Source organism: Postia placenta (assembly GCF_002117355.1).
Source record: "Postia placenta MAD-698-R-SB12 unplaced genomic scaffold POSPLAscaffold_3, whole genome shotgun sequence".
NCBI classification, from domain to species: Eukaryota; Fungi; Basidiomycota; class Agaricomycetes; order Polyporales; family Adustoporiaceae; genus Rhodonia; species Rhodonia placenta.
Window position 1 is genome coordinate 2024681 of NW_020169834.1, and position 23045 is coordinate 2047725.

Genomic DNA, 23045 nt, shown 5'->3' on the forward strand with positions numbered 1-23045 from the left:
CATGGGACTCTCGAAGGTTTGAGGGGGAGTGTCGCAATCTGAGATGTGATTTCTTGTACGGCGCGTTTACAATACACGCATGGTCGACTTCCGTACGTATTTCTTATTCTATTGTTTTCTTGTGTTCTTGTTACCTTATCATGTGTCTTGAATCTCGATTACGATACAAGACCACTCTACGGTACATAAGGCTACCTGTCGAATGAGGAATGCTCCAGAGTCTTACACCTGGAGCATCCCTCGTATGTCCCATTACTTCTGTTCACATGTACTTATACTTACGAGCCGTGCAGTGACCTCTGTGTCGCTGCAGGTATGAATACAGAGTCTTACACCTGGAGCATCCCTCTGACCTCTGTGTCGCTGCAGCTCCTGCTCTCCGGTCTTGTCACCTCACCCAGTCGCGCCACTGCGTTTACGGCGTTAGCTGTACCCTAGCGCCATAACTTACGTTGTTATCACGAGGATGAGGTCAATTTTGATCATGTTGAATGGTAAAACATGTAGTCATCGTACGTAGCGGAATCGCTGTTTCGGTAGACGGTTTCCTGTGTTCTGAAGCGTAGTCATTTGCATATCCTCCATCAGAGTCCAGACTGTTAAAGCTACGATGTGGTCAAGAACGCGGCTTAGAAATAGTATTGTGACAAATTCCGATGTGTATTATATGACAAAGGAGTAAACTTAAGTTACTTAGAACCAAAGACTCTTTTTGTTGAAGGCACAACAGTATTAACTTGGTATTTACGTTTGCCCGAGGCCATTGAACTACAATCACGCTTTCCACTGCATGCAGGAATCAATTTTCCTGCACAAAATATCAAATCATAATTGAATTAAAAGCAAATAGCACCTATTGAATCTTACTGATGTAGAAATTGAATGGAAATTGGAGAAAAATCGAAGGAAAATTGAAAGAGACAATGGAAAATGGATTACATAATCTATTTTTCTTCGATTTCACTTCCATATTAGGTGCCAGAATACTGATTAGATAAATTAACTTTTCTTTCGATTTTTATTTGATTTCTTGTACTAGAAAATTGAATACCGCATGCAGTGTTCCAAATGCAGAAGCGACACGGGAGTTAGTGAGGCGCCCGTGGTGGCGGGACAAGGGCACACACCACGCCGATCACTTGCGACGAACACTCGCTCTACACCTACTAACAAACATGTCGTCTCGCCACGACCACCGACGACGCGACCGCAGCTGGGAGCGGGACGAGCGCGAGCGATACCGGGACAGAGACAGGGAGCGGTACAGAGACCGCGATGCGCCGAAACAGAGTCGCTCGCGGAGCCCACCCCCGCGAGGACATGGGCGAGCACCAGGTACGTACTGTATGAACTTACATGAACTCGCGGAGTGACGAGCATCTACAGCAGACCGCCGAGACTATGCGCGACGAGACGACGACAGACAGGGTCGGGACAGGCGCGACGACCGGAGGAGAGACGACCGGGATAGACGTGACCACGGCCGCGAGCGTGATGGACGGCGGGAACCGCCTCCCCCGCCGCGAGACAGGGAGAAGGAGAAGGACGGGGAGAGTGTCCGCGACAAGGATGCAAAGCCGAGTGGCACTGCACATGAGCGGGATGGACGCCCAGACGATAAACGGTCCGCCACTCACTCGGAAAATACACCAGGCAGTTCGCGTTCTGGTACGTCTTTTTTGAGCTCTCTCTATTCTGCACACGTATTTACAGCGCATTTGTAGCACCGGTGGGCTCCGAGGAGCCTCCAAGTGCTCGCCCTCGCCAGGAATCGGAGGTACCCGCCGAGGAGGGCGAAGAGGGCGAGGCAATGGACGCTACCAACGAAGATGATGCGGCCATGATGGCCATGATGGGCCTGACGGGCTTCGGTACTACTAAGGTCATTGAACCTCTTTCCTGACGCCACTGCTGTGCTGATGCTCGTTCGTTCTTCCAGGGGAAGCGTGTCGAGGGTAACCAGGAAGGCAGTGTAGACGTCAAGAAAATACGTACATGGCGTCAGTACATGAACCGGTACGCCTTTTCCTTTTGGAAACCTCGGTAGTGTGCTCATGCAATCTCTTCATATCCACAGACGTGGAGGTTTCAACAGGCAAGTCTCCCTATGGCATCTTGTTACTCGGCCTAACCATCATCATCTACTAGACCTCTTGACAAGATCAAGTAATTTGTTGTCTTTGCAGCGGTGTGCTTTCGGTACTGCTGATCGCGCATGCTGCCAACGGCGAATGAGACGTGCTGCAGTTAAGTCATGCATCGCTCTTGCTGGCTATGACCTACTACCATCCGATGAGCAGAACCGCACGAACGCTCTTGAGACAATCAGATCGTGGATCGCCTTCCCGTCCACGATGCTCTGGTACGAGTCCCGCATGTAGGTCATCTGCTTCCGTATGTATTTGTGTCCCACTGCTTGCCATTGGTTCTACCTGCGAATGTATACGTACTATATTTAATGGACGATCCTCCGTCTCTTCTTAGAATGACGTCTGAAGCTGTGAGCCATAAACGCCATGGAAGTCCGATGCGCATTCGGCATTTAGTAGTACTAGTACAGACTGTAAATGGGAAGGGGAAAGCCATGAAACGGTGTATGCGGTCATTACATGAACGTCAGGCAGAGAAGATGGGCAAAAGAAGGGAACGGCGCAGAGAGAGAGAACGGAATGCATTATGCGCGTGCGTTAATGCTCGGCCCCAGCAAAAGTCTGGCTAGAACCCGTGAATCTTGATAGAATTCTTCGCCACGCCTTCTTCGACGAGGAAGTTGGATATCTTGATACGTTGATCACCCTGGAGCTGGATGACTTGACCGGCCTCCTCATCCTCAACGAGGGTGCCGTTGCAAGCGAATTCCTGACAAGGGGGTGGTGTCAGCCGCCACACAAACATCGCATACAGTATGGGCCACCACGAACCTTCTTGAATGCCTTCAGGAGCTTCTTAGCATCGTACTCTGTACAACACGCGAGCGAAGAAAAAGATCAACATCTGGTGTGCGGTGGGCGAGAGGGCGGGAGCGACTCACCCTTGGGCAGGCCCTGCAACGTCGTGAGGGTCTTGCGTCCGTTCCGCTGCTGAATGCGGATGTGGATGTAGTTCTGCTGCGTGCCAACGTCTGCGCTCGCGCCAAGCGGGTCTCCCTCGTCTGCGAAGGGGTCTGCAAAAGGTCGCGTGGGTCAGCGCCGCAGCGATCGATAAGCTGTGCGGTGCGCAGGCCCTCACCGAAGGTGTTGAGGTTCTGCACGCTCATGCGACGGTCGGTGAGATTAGACTAAAAACGGAGTGGGGAGGGCGGCTGAGTGGGGGTGCTGGCAGTAAGAGAGAGAGACGGGGAAAGACTAGAGGCGGGCGACGCTGGTGTGCCGCGGACGAACGATCGGAGGCTCCGTCTTATAGCCACAGTTATGTAATCCCATCGCAGGTCTTCCACGGTCGGCTCACAGGCCTTACTTTATCCAGGCCCTTCGCTCATTCGATTCTCGCTGCTCATCGCTCACCGCATTCGCCGCATTCAGCCCTCCTATCGCACTATTCACGACCCCGGATCCAATGGCAAATTCGTCGGACGGCACGAAGAAAAGGAAACCGCCGACCTTCCAGCACCTGCCCGTCGATCGTGGTGCGTGCGGTGTTTGCTCGAGGTTTGTTGTGCCGGCCGTGATGCTTATGATAACTATCTTCATAGCGAAGAAGCTCAAACGCTCCTGGGTCGAGGTACAGAAAATCAAGAGCCAGTGGAAGGCACAAAAACGCAAGGAAGGGCTTGTTACGGCTCGCACACAATTGACGCAGCTGGTGGCGGACGCAGACACGGACATGGACAGAGAGACGACGCGTCCCAGTCACAATGAAAGCCGCGCAGATGCGCTCGAGAAGGATAGCGAAGATGGCGTGTCTATCTCGGAAAATGCAGACGAGTCAAGCGAGGAAGAGGAGAGCGGAAGTGGAAGCGAGGGCGCGGAGGACGAGTCAGACGACGCTTCATCTCCGCCTCCAGCAAGAAAACGGAAGGAAGCGTCTCGTGAGGACACAGCAGAAGTGAAGCCGACGCTGCGGGAAATGCAGAAGCAGGCGTACTCTCGATCGACCTTGCACACCCACAAGTCGGATCCTTTACATCGCCGCCGCAGCTCACAGCCAAGGGGAAGGGGCAACTCAGCTGACCGGGGTCAAGATCGTGGACGGGGTAATTCAGTTGGCCGAGGACAAGATCGTGGACGAGGCCGGAGCAATGACAGGGGAGCCTCGCACGGAGGTCGTGGCCGAGGACAACCTGATATGCGTTTGCGGATGAACGCGATGCTCGAGAAAATCAAACGAGATTTTACATAATCGGTGTCGGTATCGATCTGGACGTTCCCAATCTGAGTCTCAGACATCGTGGCGGGTAAGATCGCACATGGACATGGCAGTCAAGATCATATACACACACAATACCAGCAGCCTAGCTCTTCGCCTCCTCCTGTGCTGCAGATACTTCGCTTCCACTCCCACTCTCCGGTTTGTTTTGTGGCCCCTCCTCAGGCTCGGTCTTCACTTTGACGAAGCGACTATGCAGACTGAATAATGGTTTTGGATCTGGAACCGTCGTAGTCGCGGATAACGGCTGTGGGTGTTCGCTAAGATGCCCAGGACTAGGATCATCAAGCTCATCTACGAGGCCAAGCGCCTTCTGTTCTGCTCCTTCCGCCCCAGCGAGCGGCGTGGCTGTTGCTGTCCCACCTATAGCCACTGTGGGTAAAACGAGGGGACTGGGGGGTGGGCTGCGAGAGCTTGACCGCCGAGCATCTTCATGCAGGAAGGGGATGGGGGAGAAGATCGGTGTTGTAGGTGTCGAGAGTGTAGGTGCACCGAGAGGGACACGAGAAACACCTGTTTGATTGGTCGCGCTGTCGGTCGTGGGAGGAAAGGCATCCCAGGTCGATGTCACAAGGAGGGACTTTTCGACTGCTCGGAGATATTTTCCAAGATATTTGTAATGCTCTGTGGGCCGTAAGACGAGCTCGCAGACGCGTTGGATTGTGAACGGTGGACTTCTGTTTCCACCAAGTACGACATGAGAAGAGTCATGTTTTCGGACAAAACAGTACGCACTTGTCGAAGCCATCAATCTGCGTGTTGATCTCTCGTTGAAAATCTGCCGCCTCCTTCCCTGTGAGAGTGTTCTTGGGGGCTTCGTACGGATTGGTGTCGTTCCGCTGACGAGGCGGGAATGGCGGGAGTTTAAGTCCGCCGGGACATGGTGCAGCTTGCACTGTCGATCTGGAATACTCCTTTTTCACATCCCCAGACAAAAACATAACAATATTCTGCGAATATATCCACCATTCCAGTATTCTGGGAATACTGTTCGAGGCACGCCAGAGACACACCTCATTTAATTTGTGCTTGATGATATCGCGCACAAGCGGCCATTTGGATATGCTGCACCAGGGTTCATTAATGATATCAGTATTTCGTGCATGCACTTCTCACTCGATGCTATCTGTGGATGCTATCTCCTCCAACATAGTATCATATTCTACCAACTCGAGGGGTCATTTCAGCAAAGCGGCGGAGGGCTATTTTCGGTGCGTACCTGGCTTCCACTCGAGTTCGCCATGTATTTTATGTCGACCGTCCATAGTGCACAGTCAATACAGATCTAGAGTGAGCTTGTGAGAGGAGCACTACAGAGAGAATGGGTCGCACGCGCCGTACGCGCCTCCGACGCGTCTGTCGAGCGTGCGAATCACGTGCCGTGCGTGGCCCATGGAGTCTTGGATGGTCTTGGCTGGGAGATGGGCTGGATGTGCCTGCAGGCGACTGCGTGCGCATCACCGCAGTGCGAGTGTGTAGTTGGAATAGGCAACTGTTCAAGTTCGTATATGATGCTACGCATGCCTTGATTTCATTCAATCACAACACACTGGTAGACAGTGCCCACCACCGTGGGATTCTGGATAGGATACGAGGATGCTGATGTCACGGACGTCCACCCGACTCTATACGTCCCTTCGATTTCTGCCGCCCACTACTGAATAAAAGGCCCTCTCCCATCTGGGTGGCCCGTACCAACCATGATATCCACCAGCACACTCAACGCCAGACGGCGCCAGCTCATCCGGTCTTATGCTCCCGACTGGTGAGATTTCGAATATTATTTCCAAAACTCAGTCCGGTTCTGAGCACATTCGCGATCAAGGCTCGTTACCATATTCTTGGGGTATGACATCGAAGCTGGGGCGCTTGCCGCGGCTCTGAATCTGACCCCCACACTCAGCGTTTTCTTCATCGCACTGAATGATGTACCCGGCTTCAAACGCGACTTCTCACTCGAGGACAAAACGTTGGTGTTGTGTTTTCTCGCTGTGATTTCATAGTACTGAGATCAGACCTTAGCCTATACCATCCGTGAGATTATCACGCCAAAGTTTTACTCGAAACCCTTTTCATGCGTTAAAACTCCCTAGCTACGCTGTCCATGAACGCGTTCCGGTGTGTGTCTTCCACGAACGAAATCCCCCTGTAACTGACCCGTGTGGTAGCCCATCGCACTCTACTTCATTTGTGGAGCGGCGCCTTTCGTCCTGCAATGCGTAATCAATTATCTCACCGTGCGCTCTTGGTGGGACCTCCACAACAGCACCCTCGGATGTGAGCGGGTAAAGTTAAGATCTCATCTGACCAACTAACAGCAAGCGCTCCAGTGCTGTTGAGTGTAGCGCTGGCCGGCGCGGTCACCCAGTTCACCAAAATTACCGTAGGGCGCCCTCGACCTGGTAATTCCGATCGAGCACATGCGGCGATTTGAGGCATAACTGATGTTCACTGCCCTTCAGACCTCATTGCGCGATGCATCCCCAGAGCCGGGGCCGCCGACCCGACGTACGGGCTATCAACGGCGGCAATCTGCACCCAAACGGACAGTTTCATGATGACTGACGGCTGGCGAAGCTTCCCCAGCGGACATTCCAGCCGTATGTAATTCTGTGCTCCTCGTAATACTTGATTAAACGGAATCGGGACGTGCAGTGTCGTTTGCCGGCCTTGGATTCTTGTCGTTCTACCTGTCCGGGAAACTTCACCTCTTCGACCACAGAGGTTGTGCGGTCAGTATATTCCATTCCAGGCCCTCCTGGCAAATACTAACTTTTTCTCCGTCTCGCATAGCCCAAAGCATGGGCCGCCCTTACTCCTTTCTCAGCAGCGGCGCTCGTCGCCATCTCGCGCACTATGGACTACCGTCGTACGTGCCCTTCCTTATGCCCCTTCCCCCCACCCTAAGGTGTCCTCACGCTGCACAACAGACCACGCAACCGACGTCCTCACAGGTTCTATCCTCGGCGTCACAGCTGCCTACTTCTCCTACCGCCAGTACTACCCCTCATTAGCGACCGAGTACTGCGAGCGCCCGTACTCGCCGCGCGTCGCGCGCGAGGAGCTGCTCCCACTGCACCGCCGCTCCGATTCGCAGAGCACACCGATGATCGGCGGGGACGGCGACTCGGAATACCCGTTCCGCGATCAAGAGATCGACCTCACGGAGGGGACGGTGCCGCGGGACGAGGAGGGCTATGAGATTTGAAAGCATGCGAGCAGCGAGCAGACAAGGCCGCTCGATTGACTGTTGTGAGAATGTGGAAGGATTTTGTGATTTTTTGACGTAGTCTTCTGGTCGGCTTTGGATACTGTGATGTGGTTGCTTGGTGGTGTTAAGGGGGGGATAGAAGGGGCGAAGGGACATTCCCTGCCCTGCGTCTTGTGTTTTGTTGTTTGGATGTCATTTTGTAAGTCCCGGTAATCGGGGCGACTAGGGTGTATTACGCGTAACATTCAGACTGTGAACTATTAGTGACCATGTTCCGGTACTTGACAATCACAGCTGTAGTTGCGCTAGAGACGAGAACGTATGCGAGCGGTTGCAAGGAACCTATGCGATGCGCTTCTCAATTCTCACGGAGCGCGACGGACAACATAAGGCAGGAACAAGCTTCGATTCGCGGAGCCGGGTATGTTGACTACAAAAAACAAAATAGGGATATAACCAACGAAAACACCTCAACGATCCCACACGCCGCCCGACACGATCCAGCAGGCGGCGATAATTTACGTTTTGTTCAGATCCGCATCACACGCCACCAGGCCCTTAGTTCGCCGCGGCCTTGCACTGCGTGTCCTGCGTGTCACAGTCGCCAACGGTGAAGGACTGCCCGCCCGAGTTGGCAGCGTCCGCGCACTGGTTGTGCTGGACGTCGCACGAGCGGCCGAGCGCGGCGGCGACGTTAAGGAAGGATTCCCCGGTCTCGCCCGCGACCTCAAAGCCACGGCCACCAGCGGTTACCGCGGGAGCCGCGACGCCACCGACTGCGTTTCGCAAGTACAGTCAGTCGCTGCATGGCACGAAAGCATTGTATAGGGACTTACGGGCACCAGTGAAGGTCTGAAGGTTCGCCCCCGAGGCAGCCGAGGTTGCCGCAGCCGCTCTGTACAGTTGCTATCAGATGACATGGTGCAAAACTCGCGCGGGAGACTCACGCTGCAGTCGTCGTTGCTGCCGCGGTGGCCGACGCGACGTCCGTCGCGGCTGTGGCAGTCGCAGCGTCTGTCACAGTAATAGTGACGGTGGCTAGAGGATGTCCACGTAAGCACAGAGTACGAACAGAAGCTGCCATGATAGTTACCAATGGAAGCGCACGTTGCAGTGGAATCGTCGGCAGCGGTGGTAGCACTTGCCGCCGCGGTCGAGGCTGCAGACGCGGCCGCAGATGTGGCAGCGACACCTGCAACAGCAGCACTTATTTCTGCGGCGGTGGCATCGTCGACCAGAAGGTTCTGCGAGAAGATGCACCCAGGTTCGTCGTCGGCGACATCACATGTGTTGCCCGCGGCAGTAGGGTCGCCGATAGTGCCTGGCGCGAAAGTGCCGGACGTCAGGGCCAGCTGCGGGTCGCCGCCGACGGACGCAATCTGCTTCGCAAGCGCGAGGACGATGTTCTTGTTCGTGGTAGCGGCGTTGGCAGATGCAGGGTCCTTTTTTGACATGTCAGTAAGCATAGTTTCACGGAAAGTAATGACGGACCTGGTGTTGCGTGATGGCTGCAATCTCCGGGTTCTTTGCTGTCTCGTTACAGATGACCGACGCTTGACCCACGGCCGCTGTGTTCCGCTCAATGGCTCGATAGATCAGGGCATAGGTCATGCCTGTCACGTTACCCGCCGCCTTCGCATTGGTGAAGGCCTGGTCGGCAGTGTCTTGTTGGAGACAATCTAGATTCTGTTGCGGGGTCAACGCCCTCTTCGCAAAGAGCACATCATGAGCGGAAGACCCACTGTAATACTTCCAGCGCCTGCGGCGGCGGCTGCGTTTCCTAGCAGACCAAATACCGGGTCCTCGATGTTATTAGGATTGTCGAGCGCGAGCATGGGGCGAACGGACGCCAGAACGATGTTGTGTGAGTGCTCTGCAAAGCAAAGATTTTCAGTAAGTGACAAGCATGCGCTGCACCGCGTTACTTACCCTGAGGCACTTCACGTTTCATAATTGGCAAAGCTATGGCAGAGCACGCCAAAGCAAGAGCAAGCACGTGGTTGGACAACATGACGAGATCAAGGCTTCAAGAAAAGATGTGGTTATATCAAACAAAATGAATGTTTTGAAGTCAAAATGAAGGGAACGGCCGACGACCTGCGAATCTATGCACCGTTGAACGCAACGTCAAGAGAGGCAGCAGGGGCGAACATACCGAGTAACTTGAAGCTCTGCAACCAGGCTAGCTGGGGAAAGGGAAAGCAATACCACGGTCTAGAGAACAACCAAGACCCTAAGCTCTTTTAACCTCCCAGCATCAGACCCGGGCCGGACGTTGAGAATTCTACTGAGATCTTCCACCTCAAATGGTCGCCAAGGTCAATTGGTAGTTATGGTTGCATCAAGGTACCGACCCTTGGGCGAGGACCCCTGAGGATTCTGGGCGTAATCTTCATTGTGGTTACTTAGCGACACTTCCGTACAGATCCGTACGGGTGGATCATCGGACCCGGTTCGTCAGCTAAGATTAATAAGATGTCTCTACTTGAGAGGCATCCGTGCGTTAGACCAACGTTGTGGAAGCATAATATCTACCCCTGTGGTAGATCCAGCTCAATGAATCTAGTACTCGTTTGAAAATCGACGCGCGGCGCAGTCTCGCCAAGCGTAAACCTTTCACAATTTCCGACGATTACCTTTGACCGTGATGCGTGGTAGCCCCGAGGCTCGCTGAGATATATAATCGCTTGGATACCCGTGGATGCGTTTCATCGGTGCCATCCCCATAAAAATGATCTCCCATGTTGCTCAATGCAAGATGCGACGTCTGACATTGCGTTGCCGTCCGTATTCAATCTCCGCCACACATCCTTGTGGGCGAATCCAAAGATTGACGACTGCGTATACATCGATAACGGCAGGATTCTGCAGCAGCCGACCGGCAAAGTCGGCTGGACTTATCACATGGCGCACACTTGCAGCGATCGGAGCGACTAACCACTCGACCACTTCACAGAGGTGATGTGCAGAGGAGAAAGCATATTGAGGAGTGTCATGTACTCAGCAACTCACCTTATGCATTTGTTAGTACAAGGTGTGAAACGCCAATTCAAATGTAGGAATGCAAGTCGTCCATATGTTGTGAGACGACGAACGACCGACGCGAAGCGTTTGACCCGTAGAAGTCCTCTGGAAGCTTACCTCTGAGATGCCACGCTATGACGTTCCTGTATCGTCTTGAAGGATGAAGAAGGGCTACGGTCAGTCTGGACATCGTGAATGGCTATGATACAATATATGGAGCTAGTACAAATGCACGCACGAATACAATACACCCAAAGCGTTGCTATGTGTAGATGGCAACTCTTGTCACCGTCCGGCGACCAATAAGGACCGCATGTCGTCACTCAGAGAAACTCGTTTCGTGGCGACCCTGCGTTCATTATTCCCAGCTTCCGGTCCGCCGGTAGAATTTGTCTTGATCCGCCGGCGAGCAGTTCCCACCGAGGTAGGATTCTCCTCGGCCTGACGACGGTCCATGTCGGCGACTAACTGGGCAAAGGACAGGAACAAGACTTCGGCTTGGGCGAGCGTCGAGTCTAATTCTATAGTCATGCTGAGCTCGTTGCAGTACTATGCAGCATGATGCGCTTAGTGTCGATATTCGTCCAGGATGTTTGACGGAAACATACCTTCAGTATCTCATCGAACTGTTTAATGTATGTTCAGCTATCAATATTGGTAGCGTAACATATGCGTAGACGAACCTCAACCAGATACCGCATAATGACATCGCGATGCGACTCCAAGACGGCAAGAGCGACGAAAATAACAAAGTTGTTACTATAATAGTCGGTCCACAACACTTCCCATAGGCGTAAGACATCTTCGAAGGGAAATTCGCGTTTGAAGTGAATCAAGATCCATCTGCGGCCAGCTGAGCAATCGATTTAGTTATCTGCGGAAGAGGTACACATACCGAAAACAGAAGAACAGGTTGAGTGAATCTGTTTTCTCTGAAACCATGTATCAGCAAAACACATTGCAACATCTGTTGACACGGTACCTAGATGCCGATAGAGCTCTGGATCCATCACAGCAATCAATTGCTGGAGAGTTGACAGTTGCTTGCGCATGCCGCTTTGGTCGCGGAGAAAGTTCTGTTTCTGTAATCGCAGTCCTAATTTAGCATGGGCAGCTGACGCGCTTGTAATGCATGCACGTACCATGCGATCCATAATCTCAACGAAGCACCAAAACGTCAGCTCCTCGTCACCGTCCATCACGACGTACACTGGGGCACAAAGATCTGACATTCCCTGGACGTAGCCTTCATACACATCAGCTTGATTTGTGGCAGTCGAGTGTCATGTGTCTATGTACTTACCGAGCTCTTTCTCGTATAGATTGTATGTCAGTAAAATGGAAGCCAAGCGCTCGATGTGCTCGTTTGTCGGTGCCTGTGCGCCGATATCACACGTCTGCGGTGACATGGTTGAATAGCGCATATGCATCCGCTTCTCATCCTCTACATCCTCGCTCGCAGGCGTAGAATTAGGTGTAGTACTTGCGAACAGTGGTTGCGAGCGGTCCGTCCTCCGGCAATCTACATCTATTCGATGTCGTTCCTATTGAGTGCGAGGTGAGTGGTGTACAACACACCCTGCGAGAGCCTGGACGCATCCTTACTTCGAGGATATCTGGGCGTTCGAATACTTCTGGGACCCCGCACCACTCGTTCTTGAGCGACTGATACTGCTTGCTGTGGCAGCAATCAGCTCTTACCACATTATACAGCTTGATTGGAACTGACCGTTTCTCTTCCCATTTTTGAGCCCGCTCAGCAGCGGTTGCATCCCATTCATATACTCCAAGTAAGAACGGCCAGATTTCCTGCCGAAGCATTCCAGTGGAGCTGGTACCGCGACTGAAAATCTCACGCCTCATCTCCTCGATCCTTGTTTTCGGACGCCCCTCCGGATCGAACCATTTTCTCCATTGCCTCTCATCAACAGGGTGTTTAGGATTTCGGGATGATTTCGGGGTCGGCAAATTCGCCGTCGACTGCAGGAGTTCGAAAACGCCTAGGGAAGACGACTCTTCTGCCGGCTCTGAGGAGGATGGCAATGCTTGTGCTTCTTGTCGCCGTGCCCGCTCGCCCTCTTCCGCCACGATGCGCGCCCACCGCGCAAGATACACGCGGGCACTCTCGAACTCGCCAACACCGCCCTTCTCTACCCAGCTTCCCCATTCCCACTCGCCGTTAGCGTTGACAAGGCTCTTTACGGGATCAGGAAGATGAGGCACGATAGGTTTCGCGAGCGGGTGTGACAGAATCTGCTGCGCAGCATGGGCAGCGTGGCGAGTAATCTGTGAGAATGATTGAAGCAATGCCATCCGTGCTTGCGAGCCCGAAGCGTTTGAAGAGGACCCTTGAGGTAGTGAGCGGTGGAGAATGGACGCGCGCATAGAATACGGATTGGGAGGTGATGAGACGGGACGCGGACGGCGGTGGGCAGGGATAGGGGAGTGCGAGTTGGCAAACGAGGACTGGGCGAGGATGTCGTCGACAGCTGTGTCCGAAAACAGCTGAGTAGAATGTGTCTCAATATCCTCTCTGGACGGGTCTACCAAATATAGATTCGGCTGGAGACTGGAACGCAGGATATGGGCGTAGAACCGCAGCCGAGCAAGCAGATCCTCCCCGCCCCAGGTGCTACCGGTCTTGGGTGGCGGCGTGGCATCTGATGGTGGCGGTGGATATGTGGAGGGGCTCCGCGGGGTATCTGTGGGCGATTTTGCGGACATTGTGAATGACTGAGACTCATCATCATGAAAATGCAATGTCGGCAGCGTAGAACCGCTTATGAGATTGATCGCAATTGATCCATCTGGGGGTTGGCAGCTCGTTCAGATCAATATTGTAAAGTATAAAAGGGCTACTCACACCATGATGATAGCGAAGGCGAGTTTACAATCAGAGAGTAGATTGAAGTAACTGGCACAGAGAACGCGTAGGACTCGGGGCGTTGTACCGGGAGATCGATCAATACGGCATCTGCTCATATGGCGGAGATCACTTCCATGTGATGGTGGAGACTTAGGACAAAGGACTTACCCTCATATTCGTCATCCACGGCCGTGCTCTCTTCGAACTTCATAAATTTGTTCCATTCCTTCTCTCCCTTCTCATGAAGCAACGTTTCCGGGATCCATGCGAGGAGGTATGTAGGATTAATACCGTCCTATGTAGACAGGTAGACAGGGTCAGACATCGATAAATGCACTGCAGGTTTAGCATTACCAACCCTTTTCACAAGGGCAACAAATCCTGGAATGTTGTCTTTGGCATATGCTGTCGGATTGACGTACACCTTCGACTTGCTATATATGAGCCTATGTTTACTCTCCTCTTCGTTTGACGAAGGAGATGAGAAATGCGAGCTATCCTGAGCTAAGGACTCATGCTTGATTTCGACCATCGAATCCACCTAGATACACAAGTCCAGTAGCTCCGGCATGATATACAGAAGGTCTAGCTCACAGATATTGTGGACAATCTGCTCTCAAGAGGTACAAGGTTCGGGGAGCCTCCCATAAAGACCGCCGGCCTCAACTTATCGGTTTCGGCTTGTAGCCCCGACTGTGCAACAGCTGCGCGCGCAGCTCCAACGCAGCTGTCCACGAATGAGCAAGCGCATCACTGTAGTGAGAAGAAAGACTAACATAGTCGTCTAGGTATACAATCGACAGACGTGATTTCGAGGGCAAAATATCTCAGGTTGGCAACAGGTATGGATGTAACGCGCAGATGGCACTCCTATAGTTAGGTGTTGAATGTACTGAGCACGCAATGATTCAAGTTGTGAGAATTTCCTGGCTTTACTGTCTGTATAATGTCAAAGCGATAGCCAACTAGAGACAAAGTAGTGGTAGGTGGTCCGAAAGGCAAGCAGACTGAGGCGACCTGAACAGTGCGGCGTCGACCACAACCTGCCAAGGCGCGTCATTTCACGTGCGCATCCACGTGGCCCTACCTGTCCTCATCTGGAAGGTCAAGCACGGACAAATAGAAAAGTCATAACTGTACAGTTTCTAACCTTACTCCTCTACGCCGTGCCACACATTCCACGACTCACGCCGCCGCGCCATATTTCACAATGGAGAACGATCAGGTAGGGATATATGACATTCCGCGGCGGAATGCACTGTTTTTGAGCGAAAACCGCAATTCTAGGGTGTCCTTGTCGACCTTTACGTCCCCCGCAAGTGCGCGGCGACCAGTACGTCTTATTGAACTATTGAGAATAGCAAAGTGGATTCTGACAAGTCCGAACATCCTAGACCGTCTGATCACGGCAAAGGACCATGCCTCGGTGCAGATCAGTATCTGCGACGTTGATGCCGACGGCCGGGCACTAGCTACCTCTACCACCTTTGCGCTCTGCGGCCCGGTCCGCGCGATGGGTGAGAGTGACGACTCTCTTAACCGATTGGCAACGAAGGCTGGCCGTAAGTGCCATTCTCAGATCCTCCGTATAGTTGTTCATGGATCCAATAACAGTACTCCGTAACGTGTGGTCGTACCAAAAGTAGTTACGGATACTGGGGAGCACTTATTTCTTCACTGTATTCATCCCCTCCTATCATTCTGGCATTGCTCTGAATATACGACGCTATGGGTTTCCACCTCTGTATCACCCTTACCACTAGCGATGAGAACATAAGACATCAACACATTCATAGGCAGCGAGCAAATCTCACCATCTCTGGTGCGATACGCTTGTTGCCCTCGGGTGGCGTCTTGAGGCGGGCAATCAACCTTCGTCAGTATCACTTCAGCGTTTGGGCCAATGCTGAACCCAATTTGCTCATTCACCATAGCAAGAACTGCTCGCTTCTTAACCTATTTTATTATCCCGGTCATATAATGCAATGATGGTATAGTATATGCGCATAGATCATAACGGGTTGGCTCCTGCCGTACTCTTTCGTGCTTGTTTCTTGTATACGGCGAGTAACTTGCCGTAAGGCCGGCCCTAATCGCTCGTAAGGTCAATCACGTCCTCACTGTCGCAATATCTTTTTCTTCGCTTTCTCGGAGGCTCGGGGGCTTGTTCTGATACAGAAGGAGCAGGAGCTGGTCGCGTTTGGGGAATTCCTGCAGGTCCATGGCCCGCCGTTGAGTCAATTTGAGACTGAGCAGGGTCGTCCCTGAGCTGGAGCTGACGCCAATAGTAAATTGGTAGAACGATTTGCCGCTGGTAACAGCGATGGTCGAGGAGCCGAATTACCTGCAGGATCCCGGTGCGTATTTTGTGCTGCGGGACGATAGGCGACTGGGAGTGGTTGACGACTCGACGCAGGGGTACGTCTCACTGCAGCAACCGCTGATGAAGTGACGGCTGCAACAGTTGACGTGTCCGTTACACGTTTTCCGTCGAGGAGATGGACGATACGAGTGTAATCCTCTCTGAGGATTGCCTTCAGCTCGTTTGTATCGCCGCTAATGCTCCTTAGTATACCCATCCCTATCTTCTGGTTGGACACCCATCGGATAGGTAGGTATATTGAATTGTCCTTCGTTACTTATGGTGCGCCGACAATTACTCCCAGCACAGGTATATTTATATGAATGCGCACCGTTAGCCCTTGAGGTGTTGTGCGAACAGTGTCCCACTTTGCAGCCCGTGCACCGGCGCAGGATTCGAGAAACTTCTCGATATGTTTCCTAGCCGGAGCACCAATTCGATGGAACGTCGCTATTTTCTCCGGCTTCGCCAGCAGAAACTGCCGCACGGGTGAGCAAAGGTGACAGGAACACGTCCATTTTTGCTGTATTGTCATGAGCTTCGAGGAACTGTCTGCTGGCTGAGGCCCCAGAACCTGCTCTGCCCATCTTAACACGATACGTCGGAATACAGAGCCAAAAGGATCTGAGGCAGGAGATTGTCCATGTCTAATGAGCAACTTGTGCAGCTCTGGCAACAGGGGTATGAGCGTGCGATTGAAGTAACCTTCCTCCAGCGATGCCTCCAGCAAGCGCTCAAGGACGATGGGACAAGCTTGAGGGACACCCACGGCGAGACAGCAGTTCAGTACATCGACAATGGAGCCAACCCCAGTCGCTCCTAAGTAGTAGCTAGGGTTTGTGTAAGCGTGTAGATGGGTAATTCTCGCGTATTTGGTGACCAGCATCTCCATGGTGCGTTGAACATCTTGATCGCGCTCCCCTGCGTTCGCACCTTGGATATCCTTACGCTTCGAGTGGAGCTCTTCAAAAAACGCCCGTAGACCATGTGCATCGAGCGACATTGCCTCCACATGAGGGACGACCCTGTACACCCAGATGGTCAGAATAAACAGCATTCCGATTGTATGCAACCGACACATACGTAGATATAATCAGCTCTGACTGACGGGCCAATATGAGAACCTGCATGACGGAAGAAATATCCGTTTTCCTGGCTGAACTCGGGTTTTCGCTCAGCGAATCTAGATACAGATTAACTGCAACATTGCATAATTTTCGCGGAGGTAGTATAGTTTCGGTCGCGGGTGCGGAACGGAAGACGTCGGCGAGGGAAGTGACGAGTGGTAGCAAGACCTCTTTTGCCCGCGTCTGAGCCACAGCACGCGATTGCCCCTTCATGTCTGTGAGCTTTTCGACGACGGCGCCGATGAGATCGTCTCGACCTGTCTTGAAACAGGTCCTGAGGAAGCGTTGGGCTCTAATCAGATGGTGCGTTGATTCAGGGGAGGTCCTGTGGTGACTCCATGCAGGCTCCTTGGGTTTATGAGGGGCATAAAAGTCGATTTTGGCTATGGCAGAGCTGATGAGATCCTTTATGATTCGACTTCGGTTGTCGGAATCGGCAAAGTCAGTCTGGTCATGTAAATGTGTAGCAAACTCAAGCAGAAATGTGCAGCCTGCTGTGGACTTGATTTGCGGCAGTAATCTAATAAGTAGAAAAGGAAGTCCTAATCAATTTCGCAAAACAAACGGTGAAGGGAGAGGGAAGAAACGCACCTAGCCTCGAGGCATAAGAGCCCACCATATCTCAGAGCAATAGACAGCAGGAGCTTATACTCGTCGCCCTGAGGTTTCTTCAAAGAGTTCAACGCTGTCTCGCGTTGTTGTGCAGGCCAATCTTTGACTTCGTGAGCAAGGCCCTGGGCTATATCATCTTTAGCCCAATTCTCGAGCTCATCGATGAAGCGTAGCCGTGTAGAGTTGCTTTGCTCTCGTTCTAGGGCAGTCTCGAGGCTGTTACGACATGTGTTAGCCAGTCGCGTAGATGACAGTCACAAACACTGACGTAGGCTGAATGGAGTGGAAGCCAAATGTCTGTAATGCTGCTCGTATGTTGACCCCGTCCAGCGTCGAGATACTGCGAAGCGCATCGCAAGTGCCAACAGCGCGCATCCACAAGGTGAGCATCTTCCATTTGATAGCAGTGTGACAAATACTGTCGACCACTAGTTTAACATCGGACGACCCTGCGCGACGCAGGGCGTAATCCGTCAACTCGATTTCTTCCGCTGATGGGTAGGTGGAAGCTGTGTTCTTGATCTTATCACATGCATAATTGAGTCCGTCAGCCCCAAGAACAATGTCATAGTGGCTCGATCTCGGCCAGATTACTAGAACGGTCCGGCGGTACCCTGTACCATGTTATCATGGGCTATTAGAGACGACTCAAATAAGAACTCGGGCCAACGCACATCGCTCCAAGGAACCAGCCCCCTGTGGACACGGTCAGCACCGCAAATGATGATTACAGGACGGCATACATTTCCGAGGTAGCCTTCGTACTCTTGCTCGTCGTACGTTCCCTCCTGGAGCACCTCATCAAGGTCTTCCGGCATCCCTTCCGTCTCAAAAGCGAAATCCAGGTGCTTTCTGATCAAGGTGCCTTCCAGGTCTACCATGTTCTCGATGCTAAGAGAGGTGTCTTCAACCTCGCCCATGCCGACATATTCGTCGGTTTCGTCGGCGTCCTCATCGCTAGAGTATCCTCTTCCCCAACCACCTCTTCCATAGCCTGGATCGTCGGCGTAACCAGAAACACGACATACCACGTTTGCCAGACCAAGGCGGAAGTCAAGCTGCTTCGCCAGAAGGTCAAGAAGAGCAACAATTTGAGCGTCGCGGCCTTTCAGTGCGCTTCCCCGAAGGTTTGCCTGGGGGTACTTGTGTTCGAGGAGGTAGATTAATTTAAGGGGGGCGTCTCCATCAAGATCTTGCTTCCACGATAGAAGGACGTGTCGCATTCTTCCAACGAGTTCGGTCTGGCCAGACAAGGCCGGACGCAAAGACGTTGTTGTGTGAACGAGGTTGAATGACAGCGCTAGTCGCCATCCACTCGTGATGGGCTTGACCTCGTGCATGACGTCTGTGTACCATGCCAGGACGTTCGTCTCCGTAAGACTCTTTGGACTGCAGTCGTAGAAAGTATTAAGACCCCCATGTGAAACGTGCAGACTGCCTCCTTTGAATTTAGACGGCAGTACAACGACGATGGTCGCAAACATTCCGTCCGCTTTCTCTGTGCTGTGATATATGCATGAGGCGCGAGTTAGATGGTGTCTGCGTTGCACTTACTCTACGTGAGGTAGGAAACTGTCACGACACATGTTTGAGATAATAGTGCCGTAGAAATGCGTCGTGGACATACTGAGAGCTGGTCTCGTACAGTAGCAGCTTGTACAACTCGCATCGTGGTTCGCTTGCTGCGATGTTGACTCCGAGCGTTGTACAGATTTCTTGCACGACACGTTTCAAGAACGGGTCCCAGGCCGGGTTATCGAAGCGTACCTAGTAGGGCGGCTATGAGCTAGGACACGACTTCTATGGTTCAAGGTCTTAGCTACCTGCGACGCATCCAATTCCCAGGTATCCCGTACAGACTTGTCAACTACTGTGCGCTCACCCATGCCAAAAGGGGCTTGGTTTGCCTTTGACTTGATGGCCTCCGCATCGCGTATGCTCAACGGAAGTCCTATATGACCAAGTCCATCAAGATACAGAGTGGGATTTGGCGCTTTAGGGTATGAATGATGGAAGGCAAACGACCCTTTGACTGACGACTCCTCCGAAAGTATTTGCGCTAAATCGCCCTAGTTTGATTCGCAACAAACTATCAGTAAAGTATATGCAAAGTACGAAGCACTCACTCTGATATCCGTAGAAGGATTCTCGAGAGGTTCATCTTGTTTTTCTTCGTCTTCTTCCGCTTCCTCTATGTCTTCTCCTTTGATATCAGTCATCCCCTCGTCCCCTACTTCCGTCGCTCTTGAGTTCCATAGCGATATTATCATATCTATCCTGGGCATCCAGAGATTTAGGACCAGAGAACTCGACTTCACGAACGCAAGCATTGATGATACTTGTACTCTCAATATCCTAGCCTAATCATCATCAGAGACCATTTCAATTATCAGGATACCACTACATACATTCATCCAATTGTGCATCTACATCCTCCTCGTCCTCGCTGTCCGAGGGCTGTGAGGAAGCTGGGGCATACATGATGATGGTCTTTCCACCAACATGTCCGTATGTCCCAGCTGGCGCCGCCAGGGTCATCGGCTCTGAATCTCGCTGCGGACGATCCGTCATCGTCTCTGTCTTGACTAAAGCTGCCTCTGACGACCCCAGAACTCGCGGTGAATGTGAATTGTCTGCTTCAAATGATATTCCTGGAGCGGCATTGATTTCCTGATCTTCTAAAGACTGTGTTCTGGGTTGTGGTTTATTCTCCGGCGCCCCGTCCTGCCATCGTGGTTAGACACTCATAAGCATGCGGACCAGTGTCATATCTCGGACAACATATTCGCAACTGTGCTTGTAGAAAATCGCTCAAGATGACTTCCAGTGCCTCACCATATTTGCACAAAATAGCGAAGAGCACAAACGCGGGCAGAAGTGGTGACTGCAACGACGCGTCTATGTGACACACGCGGACTGTCACGCGTAAGCGCTTTGAACCCAAGTATCTAGCGCTTAAATTCAATGGCGGCATCATTCTAAACCTGCATATTGTATGCTTGGCGATTCCCGGCACCGTGACCTTTATAGACTGGTTGTCCAGGGATCATGAAAATGACGATGACGATGCATCCACGAAGTACCTATAAGTCTATCAGCCCTCCTGAGGACCGAGCGCGTCTTCCCCCGACAGTGATGTCATTGAAAGCGGAAGCAAGACGTCTCTTACGCGTCCTTAAATTATTGACTGCGGCTGATTCTTCATATCTATCAAACTGGCGATGATTCTCCCGCCGAAATCGTCCTGTGCGGTTTGGAGACAAATTATAAGGAAGGGGATGGGTGCAGAGCCGTACTCGTGTGGATGAAGTTGAAAATTTGGACGACAACGCAAGTCGGTATCCGCTTTCGATCGGCTGCACCTCGTGCATGGGGTCTGTGTGTCAGGCAAGGATGTGCGTCTCAGTCAAACTTCTCACGCTCGAGCTGTACACGCTACCATATGAGAGATATGAAAGAGAACGCGCCGTTGAGGGTCACGTCTTCATTGAGTATAGTCTCCCAACCACCCTGTGCATTGGTCATATCAGGAGTGGAACCGTAGCAGAGAGTTTATATCACATACCTTGATATCTATGGGGAGTTCCATCCAGTCCACTGAAACAGATACCTGCCGCCCACTTTAGCTCGAGGTCGTCAAGAATCTTTATCGTTATGACAGACTATTTCAAGCAGGGTACTCAAGAATCTTATCAAGGAAGACATGGTGGAACTCCGCGAAGATGCGTCGCGTCTTGTCACGCACTACTGTGACAGACGCGTTACGGTACGCGTTCTGATGTTGACCGCCTCCCCCTTGACAGCCTCCTCATTGTCGCAAACCTTATGACGAGAGGCGGCTTGCTCTTCCTCTTCGGCAGCGCAGTCGCTACCTGTCTATCCCTAGGAGATCTATATGAGTGGTCCTGATCAAACCGCACAGAATCACATCATTCAACAATGATACGGCGGCCACCGCCTCTCTCTGCGTCGAATAGACGATGCTGGTAATGACTCACTCTCGATCTGTCTCGCCTGATCTGCATACCTTTGGGTTCCGAGCGTAAACGCTATGCATTGGGCGCGCGCGCGCGAGGAGTGCTGCCTTCAAAGCCAGGCAGGGCACTATCAAGACAACATTTCGAGGGAGTGGACTGCTTCTTTGATAGACATCTGACACAGGTAAGTAGCCGTACGTCTCGACTGCCAAATATCACCCCGTCACTTCATCCTCAAGCTGTGACTGATAGCTGCGATCCTAGAACGTTCACTGTGGAGATTTGCCAATAGCAGTCGACGCGGGTGTATTCGGACATAGCACAAGTCGCGACTTGGGTATTGGTAGCATCAGGGTTGAGATAGTCTTCTTCGGTCGTATACAAGTATATGCATCTAGAGTAAATGCTGTAATCCTGAGGCAAGGCAATCAAGAGACCGGTGTACGTCGCATAGGGAACGGTGTCGATCAGATTGTGACGTATCACCCAATCAGTTGTATAGCGATGATCAGTGCTAGTGCTACCGGATCGTGTAAGCCTCCGCGTAATGGGTACCCTTACAACCACCAGCCTGCACTACTCAGTCCGCATACCTCATCCTGCATAATGTCTTCCGCGACCCATTACGAACAGCCTCAGGAGCAAGTATCTCGGTAGGCATACCTTTTCTTCAATCCGTTTCACTCACTCAGCTTGATATGGGACGCAGGGAGCCCTCTATACGACCCGATGACGACCAGCCGAAGAAGTCTGGAAGTTCCCCCAAACTCCCGGACCTTGACTTGCCTCAATCTGACTTGGACCTCACGATGACCTTTGAGTCTATTCTATCGGAACCGCAGTCGCGCGATGACGAACCCGAGTAAGTTGTAGCCGTCACCTCGCAGCACCACAAGCCGCTCAACGTCCGCTCCACCCCTCGCTGCCACCGTCACTCCAGAATACAAAAGGTGCAGAAACGCGCGAGCAACGTGCTCAAGCTCACACAGGAGAACGAGAAACTGCAGGCAGAGCTGCGCGCGATGACAGAGCGGCTGGAGGCGGCAGAACGGAAGCAGCGAGAGCTGAGCCAGCGCGCGGCGCGTTCGCAGGAGAGACCTGCGCAAGCGTCGTGACACGCCCTATACCATCTTCTACCGGCCTTTTTGCACTCGCCCAGACTGGCCCTGTCATACCCCGCCATATAGTCGTGTTCCTGGTCCATATCGGATGCAGTAGGATCTCCATACACGCTACACGAAACTGTATACATTGCCCGCTGGCAGTTTCGACATCAGCATTCTGTTTTAGTTGTACCATAGCTGCGGTAACTGCCTGGAGTTTGGGCAGGATATATCAAGGATGAATCGAACGGATATTAAGGACATGAGAAGCCAAAGGCAGAGAGCGCGTCTGGGTGCTCCCCTCGCTAACGCACGCTGCCTCACGGTCCTCATCACCCCCGCATCTTATCTCAATCAGCCCGCTCCATATTTCAGCGGCCCTGCTTGGCGCACGTCCC

General features: G+C 52.4%; 11 protein-coding genes across 11 annotated transcripts; 5 read left to right on the forward strand and 6 right to left on the reverse strand.

The window, feature by feature from the left end:
- Positions 1-1175: 1175 nt before the first annotated feature.
- Positions 1176-2170, forward strand: POSPLADRAFT_1044673 (hypothetical protein; the record flags this gene model as incomplete). The annotated part of the gene is made up of 6 exons (XM_024478583.1): positions 1176-1335; positions 1387-1668; positions 1725-1882; positions 1940-2016; positions 2078-2095; positions 2149-2170. The coding sequence occupies 6 exons, from the start codon at positions 1176-1178 to the stop codon at positions 2168-2170; spliced, it is 717 nt and encodes a 238-aa protein (XP_024342065.1).
- A 231-nt stretch (positions 2171-2401) lies between these two features.
- POSPLADRAFT_1039020 (hypothetical protein) lies at positions 2402-3356 on the reverse strand. The gene is made up of 4 exons (XM_024477478.1): positions 3229-3356; positions 3032-3163; positions 2922-2959; positions 2402-2859 (listed from the first exon to the last, which is right to left on the reverse strand). Exons 1-4 carry the CDS (start codon positions 3254-3256, stop codon positions 2716-2718), a joined length of 342 nt encoding a protein of 113 aa, XP_024342066.1. The 5' UTR covers positions 3257-3356; the 3' UTR covers positions 2402-2715.
- A 199-nt stretch (positions 3357-3555) lies between these two features.
- POSPLADRAFT_1044675 (hypothetical protein) lies at positions 3556-4300 on the forward strand (the record flags this gene model as incomplete). Its single annotated transcript, XM_024478584.1, has 3 exons — positions 3556-3625; positions 3692-4027; positions 4137-4300. The coding sequence occupies 3 exons, from the start codon at positions 3556-3558 to the stop codon at positions 4298-4300; spliced, it is 570 nt and encodes a 189-aa protein (XP_024342067.1).
- Positions 4301-4543: 243 nt separating this feature from the next.
- On the reverse strand, positions 4544-5426 carry POSPLADRAFT_1078765 (hypothetical protein; the record flags this gene model as incomplete). Its single annotated transcript, XM_024482969.1, has 3 exons — positions 4544-5042; positions 5101-5315; positions 5379-5426. Coding segments are annotated over 3 exons (762 nt in total), but the record flags the coding sequence as incomplete, so codon positions are not given.
- Positions 5427-6065: 639 nt separating this feature from the next.
- On the forward strand, positions 6066-7915 carry POSPLADRAFT_1065170 (hypothetical protein; the record flags this gene model as incomplete). Its single annotated transcript, XM_024481911.1, has 10 exons — positions 6066-6130; positions 6269-6334; positions 6459-6483; positions 6534-6642; positions 6696-6767; positions 6828-6965; positions 7021-7097; positions 7159-7234; positions 7296-7803; positions 7855-7915. 9 exons carry the CDS (start codon positions 6066-6068, stop codon positions 7571-7573), a joined length of 906 nt encoding a protein of 301 aa, XP_024342069.1. The 3' UTR covers positions 7574-7803; positions 7855-7915.
- Positions 7916-7963: 48 nt separating this feature from the next.
- POSPLADRAFT_1167499 (hypothetical protein) lies at positions 7964-9782 on the reverse strand. The gene is made up of 8 exons (XM_024487966.1): positions 9732-9782; positions 9506-9681; positions 9319-9449; positions 9068-9262; positions 8670-9018; positions 8524-8614; positions 8413-8471; positions 7964-8352 (listed from the first exon to the last, which is right to left on the reverse strand). The coding sequence occupies exons 2-8, from the start codon at positions 9585-9587 to the stop codon at positions 8135-8137; spliced, it is 1125 nt and encodes a 374-aa protein (XP_024342070.1). The 5' UTR covers positions 9588-9681; positions 9732-9782; the 3' UTR covers positions 7964-8134.
- Positions 9783-10885: 1103 nt separating this feature from the next.
- Positions 10886-13998, reverse strand: POSPLADRAFT_1134742 (hypothetical protein; the record flags this gene model as incomplete). The annotated part of the gene is made up of 12 exons (XM_024484514.1): positions 10886-11149; positions 11209-11226; positions 11284-11443; positions 11496-11532; positions 11583-11682; positions 11743-11846; positions 11904-12144; positions 12206-12274; positions 12326-13407; positions 13464-13577; positions 13635-13761; positions 13825-13998. 12 exons carry the CDS (start codon positions 13996-13998, stop codon positions 10886-10888), a joined length of 2490 nt encoding a protein of 829 aa, XP_024342071.1.
- Positions 13999-14637: 639 nt separating this feature from the next.
- Positions 14638-15213, forward strand: POSPLADRAFT_1178959 (hypothetical protein). Its single transcript, XM_024488630.1, has 4 exons — positions 14638-14691; positions 14754-14799; positions 14861-15028; positions 15081-15213. Exons 1-4 carry the CDS (start codon positions 14677-14679, stop codon positions 15110-15112), a joined length of 261 nt encoding a protein of 86 aa, XP_024342072.1. The 5' UTR covers positions 14638-14676; the 3' UTR covers positions 15113-15213.
- A 2947-nt stretch (positions 15214-18160) lies between these two features.
- Positions 18161-19594, reverse strand: POSPLADRAFT_1135170 (hypothetical protein; the record flags this gene model as incomplete). Its single annotated transcript, XM_024484553.1, has 4 exons — positions 18161-19070; positions 19122-19139; positions 19195-19334; positions 19391-19594. Coding segments are annotated over 4 exons (1272 nt in total), but the record flags the coding sequence as incomplete, so codon positions are not given.
- A 1408-nt stretch (positions 19595-21002) lies between these two features.
- POSPLADRAFT_1054039 (hypothetical protein) lies at positions 21003-21272 on the reverse strand (the record flags this gene model as incomplete). The annotated part of the gene is made up of 3 exons (XM_024480480.1): positions 21003-21077; positions 21133-21177; positions 21231-21272. 3 exons carry the CDS (start codon positions 21270-21272, stop codon positions 21003-21005), a joined length of 162 nt encoding a protein of 53 aa, XP_024342074.1.
- An 828-nt stretch (positions 21273-22100) lies between these two features.
- On the forward strand, positions 22101-22865 carry POSPLADRAFT_1178960 (hypothetical protein). Its single transcript, XM_024488631.1, has 3 exons — positions 22101-22197; positions 22254-22406; positions 22485-22865. The coding sequence occupies exons 1-3, from the start codon at positions 22151-22153 to the stop codon at positions 22657-22659; spliced, it is 375 nt and encodes a 124-aa protein (XP_024342075.1). The 5' UTR covers positions 22101-22150; the 3' UTR covers positions 22660-22865.
- Positions 22866-23045: the final 180 nt, after the last annotated feature.

Bases quoted from the DNA above. Each gene is read 5' to 3' on its own strand.
- POSPLADRAFT_1039020 (XM_024477478.1), bottom strand. From the start codon at position 3,256: ATGAGCGTGCAGAACCTCAACACCTTCG. The intron at 3,164-3,228 runs GTGAGGGCCTGC...GACCTTTTGCAG, and splicing joins GCAGAACCTCAACACCTTCG to ACCCCTTCGCAGACGAGGGA. The intron at 2,860-2,921 runs GTTCGTGGTGGC...CCCCCTTGTCAG, and splicing joins TCCTGAAGGCATTCAAGAAG to GAATTCGCTTGCAACGGCAC.
- POSPLADRAFT_1167499 (XM_024487966.1), bottom strand. From the start codon at position 9,587: ATGTTGTCCAACCACGTGCTTGCTCTTGCTTTGGCGTGCTCTGCCATA. The intron at 9,019-9,067 runs GTCCGTCATTAC...ATGTCAAAAAAG, and splicing joins CAGCCATCACGCAACACCAG to GACCCTGCATCTGCCAACGC. The intron at 8,472-8,523 runs GTGAGTCTCCCG...GCAACTGTACAG, and splicing joins GCAGCAACGACGACTGCAGC to AGCGGCTGCGGCAACCTCGG.
- POSPLADRAFT_1178960 (XM_024488631.1), top strand. From the start codon at position 22,151: ATGTCTTCCGCGACCCATTACGAACAGCCTCAGGAGCAAGTATCTCG. The intron at 22,198-22,253 runs GTAGGCATACCT...TATGGGACGCAG, and splicing joins CCTCAGGAGCAAGTATCTCG to GGAGCCCTCTATACGACCCG. The intron at 22,407-22,484 runs GTAAGTTGTAGC...CCGTCACTCCAG, and splicing joins TCGCGCGATGACGAACCCGA to AATACAAAAGGTGCAGAAAC.
- POSPLADRAFT_1178959 (XM_024488630.1), top strand. The intron at 14,800-14,860 runs GTACGTCTTATT...CGAACATCCTAG, and splicing joins CCGCAAGTGCGCGGCGACCA to ACCGTCTGATCACGGCAAAG. The intron at 15,029-15,080 runs GTAAGTGCCATT...ATCCAATAACAG, and splicing joins ATTGGCAACGAAGGCTGGCC to TACTCCGTAACGTGTGGTCG.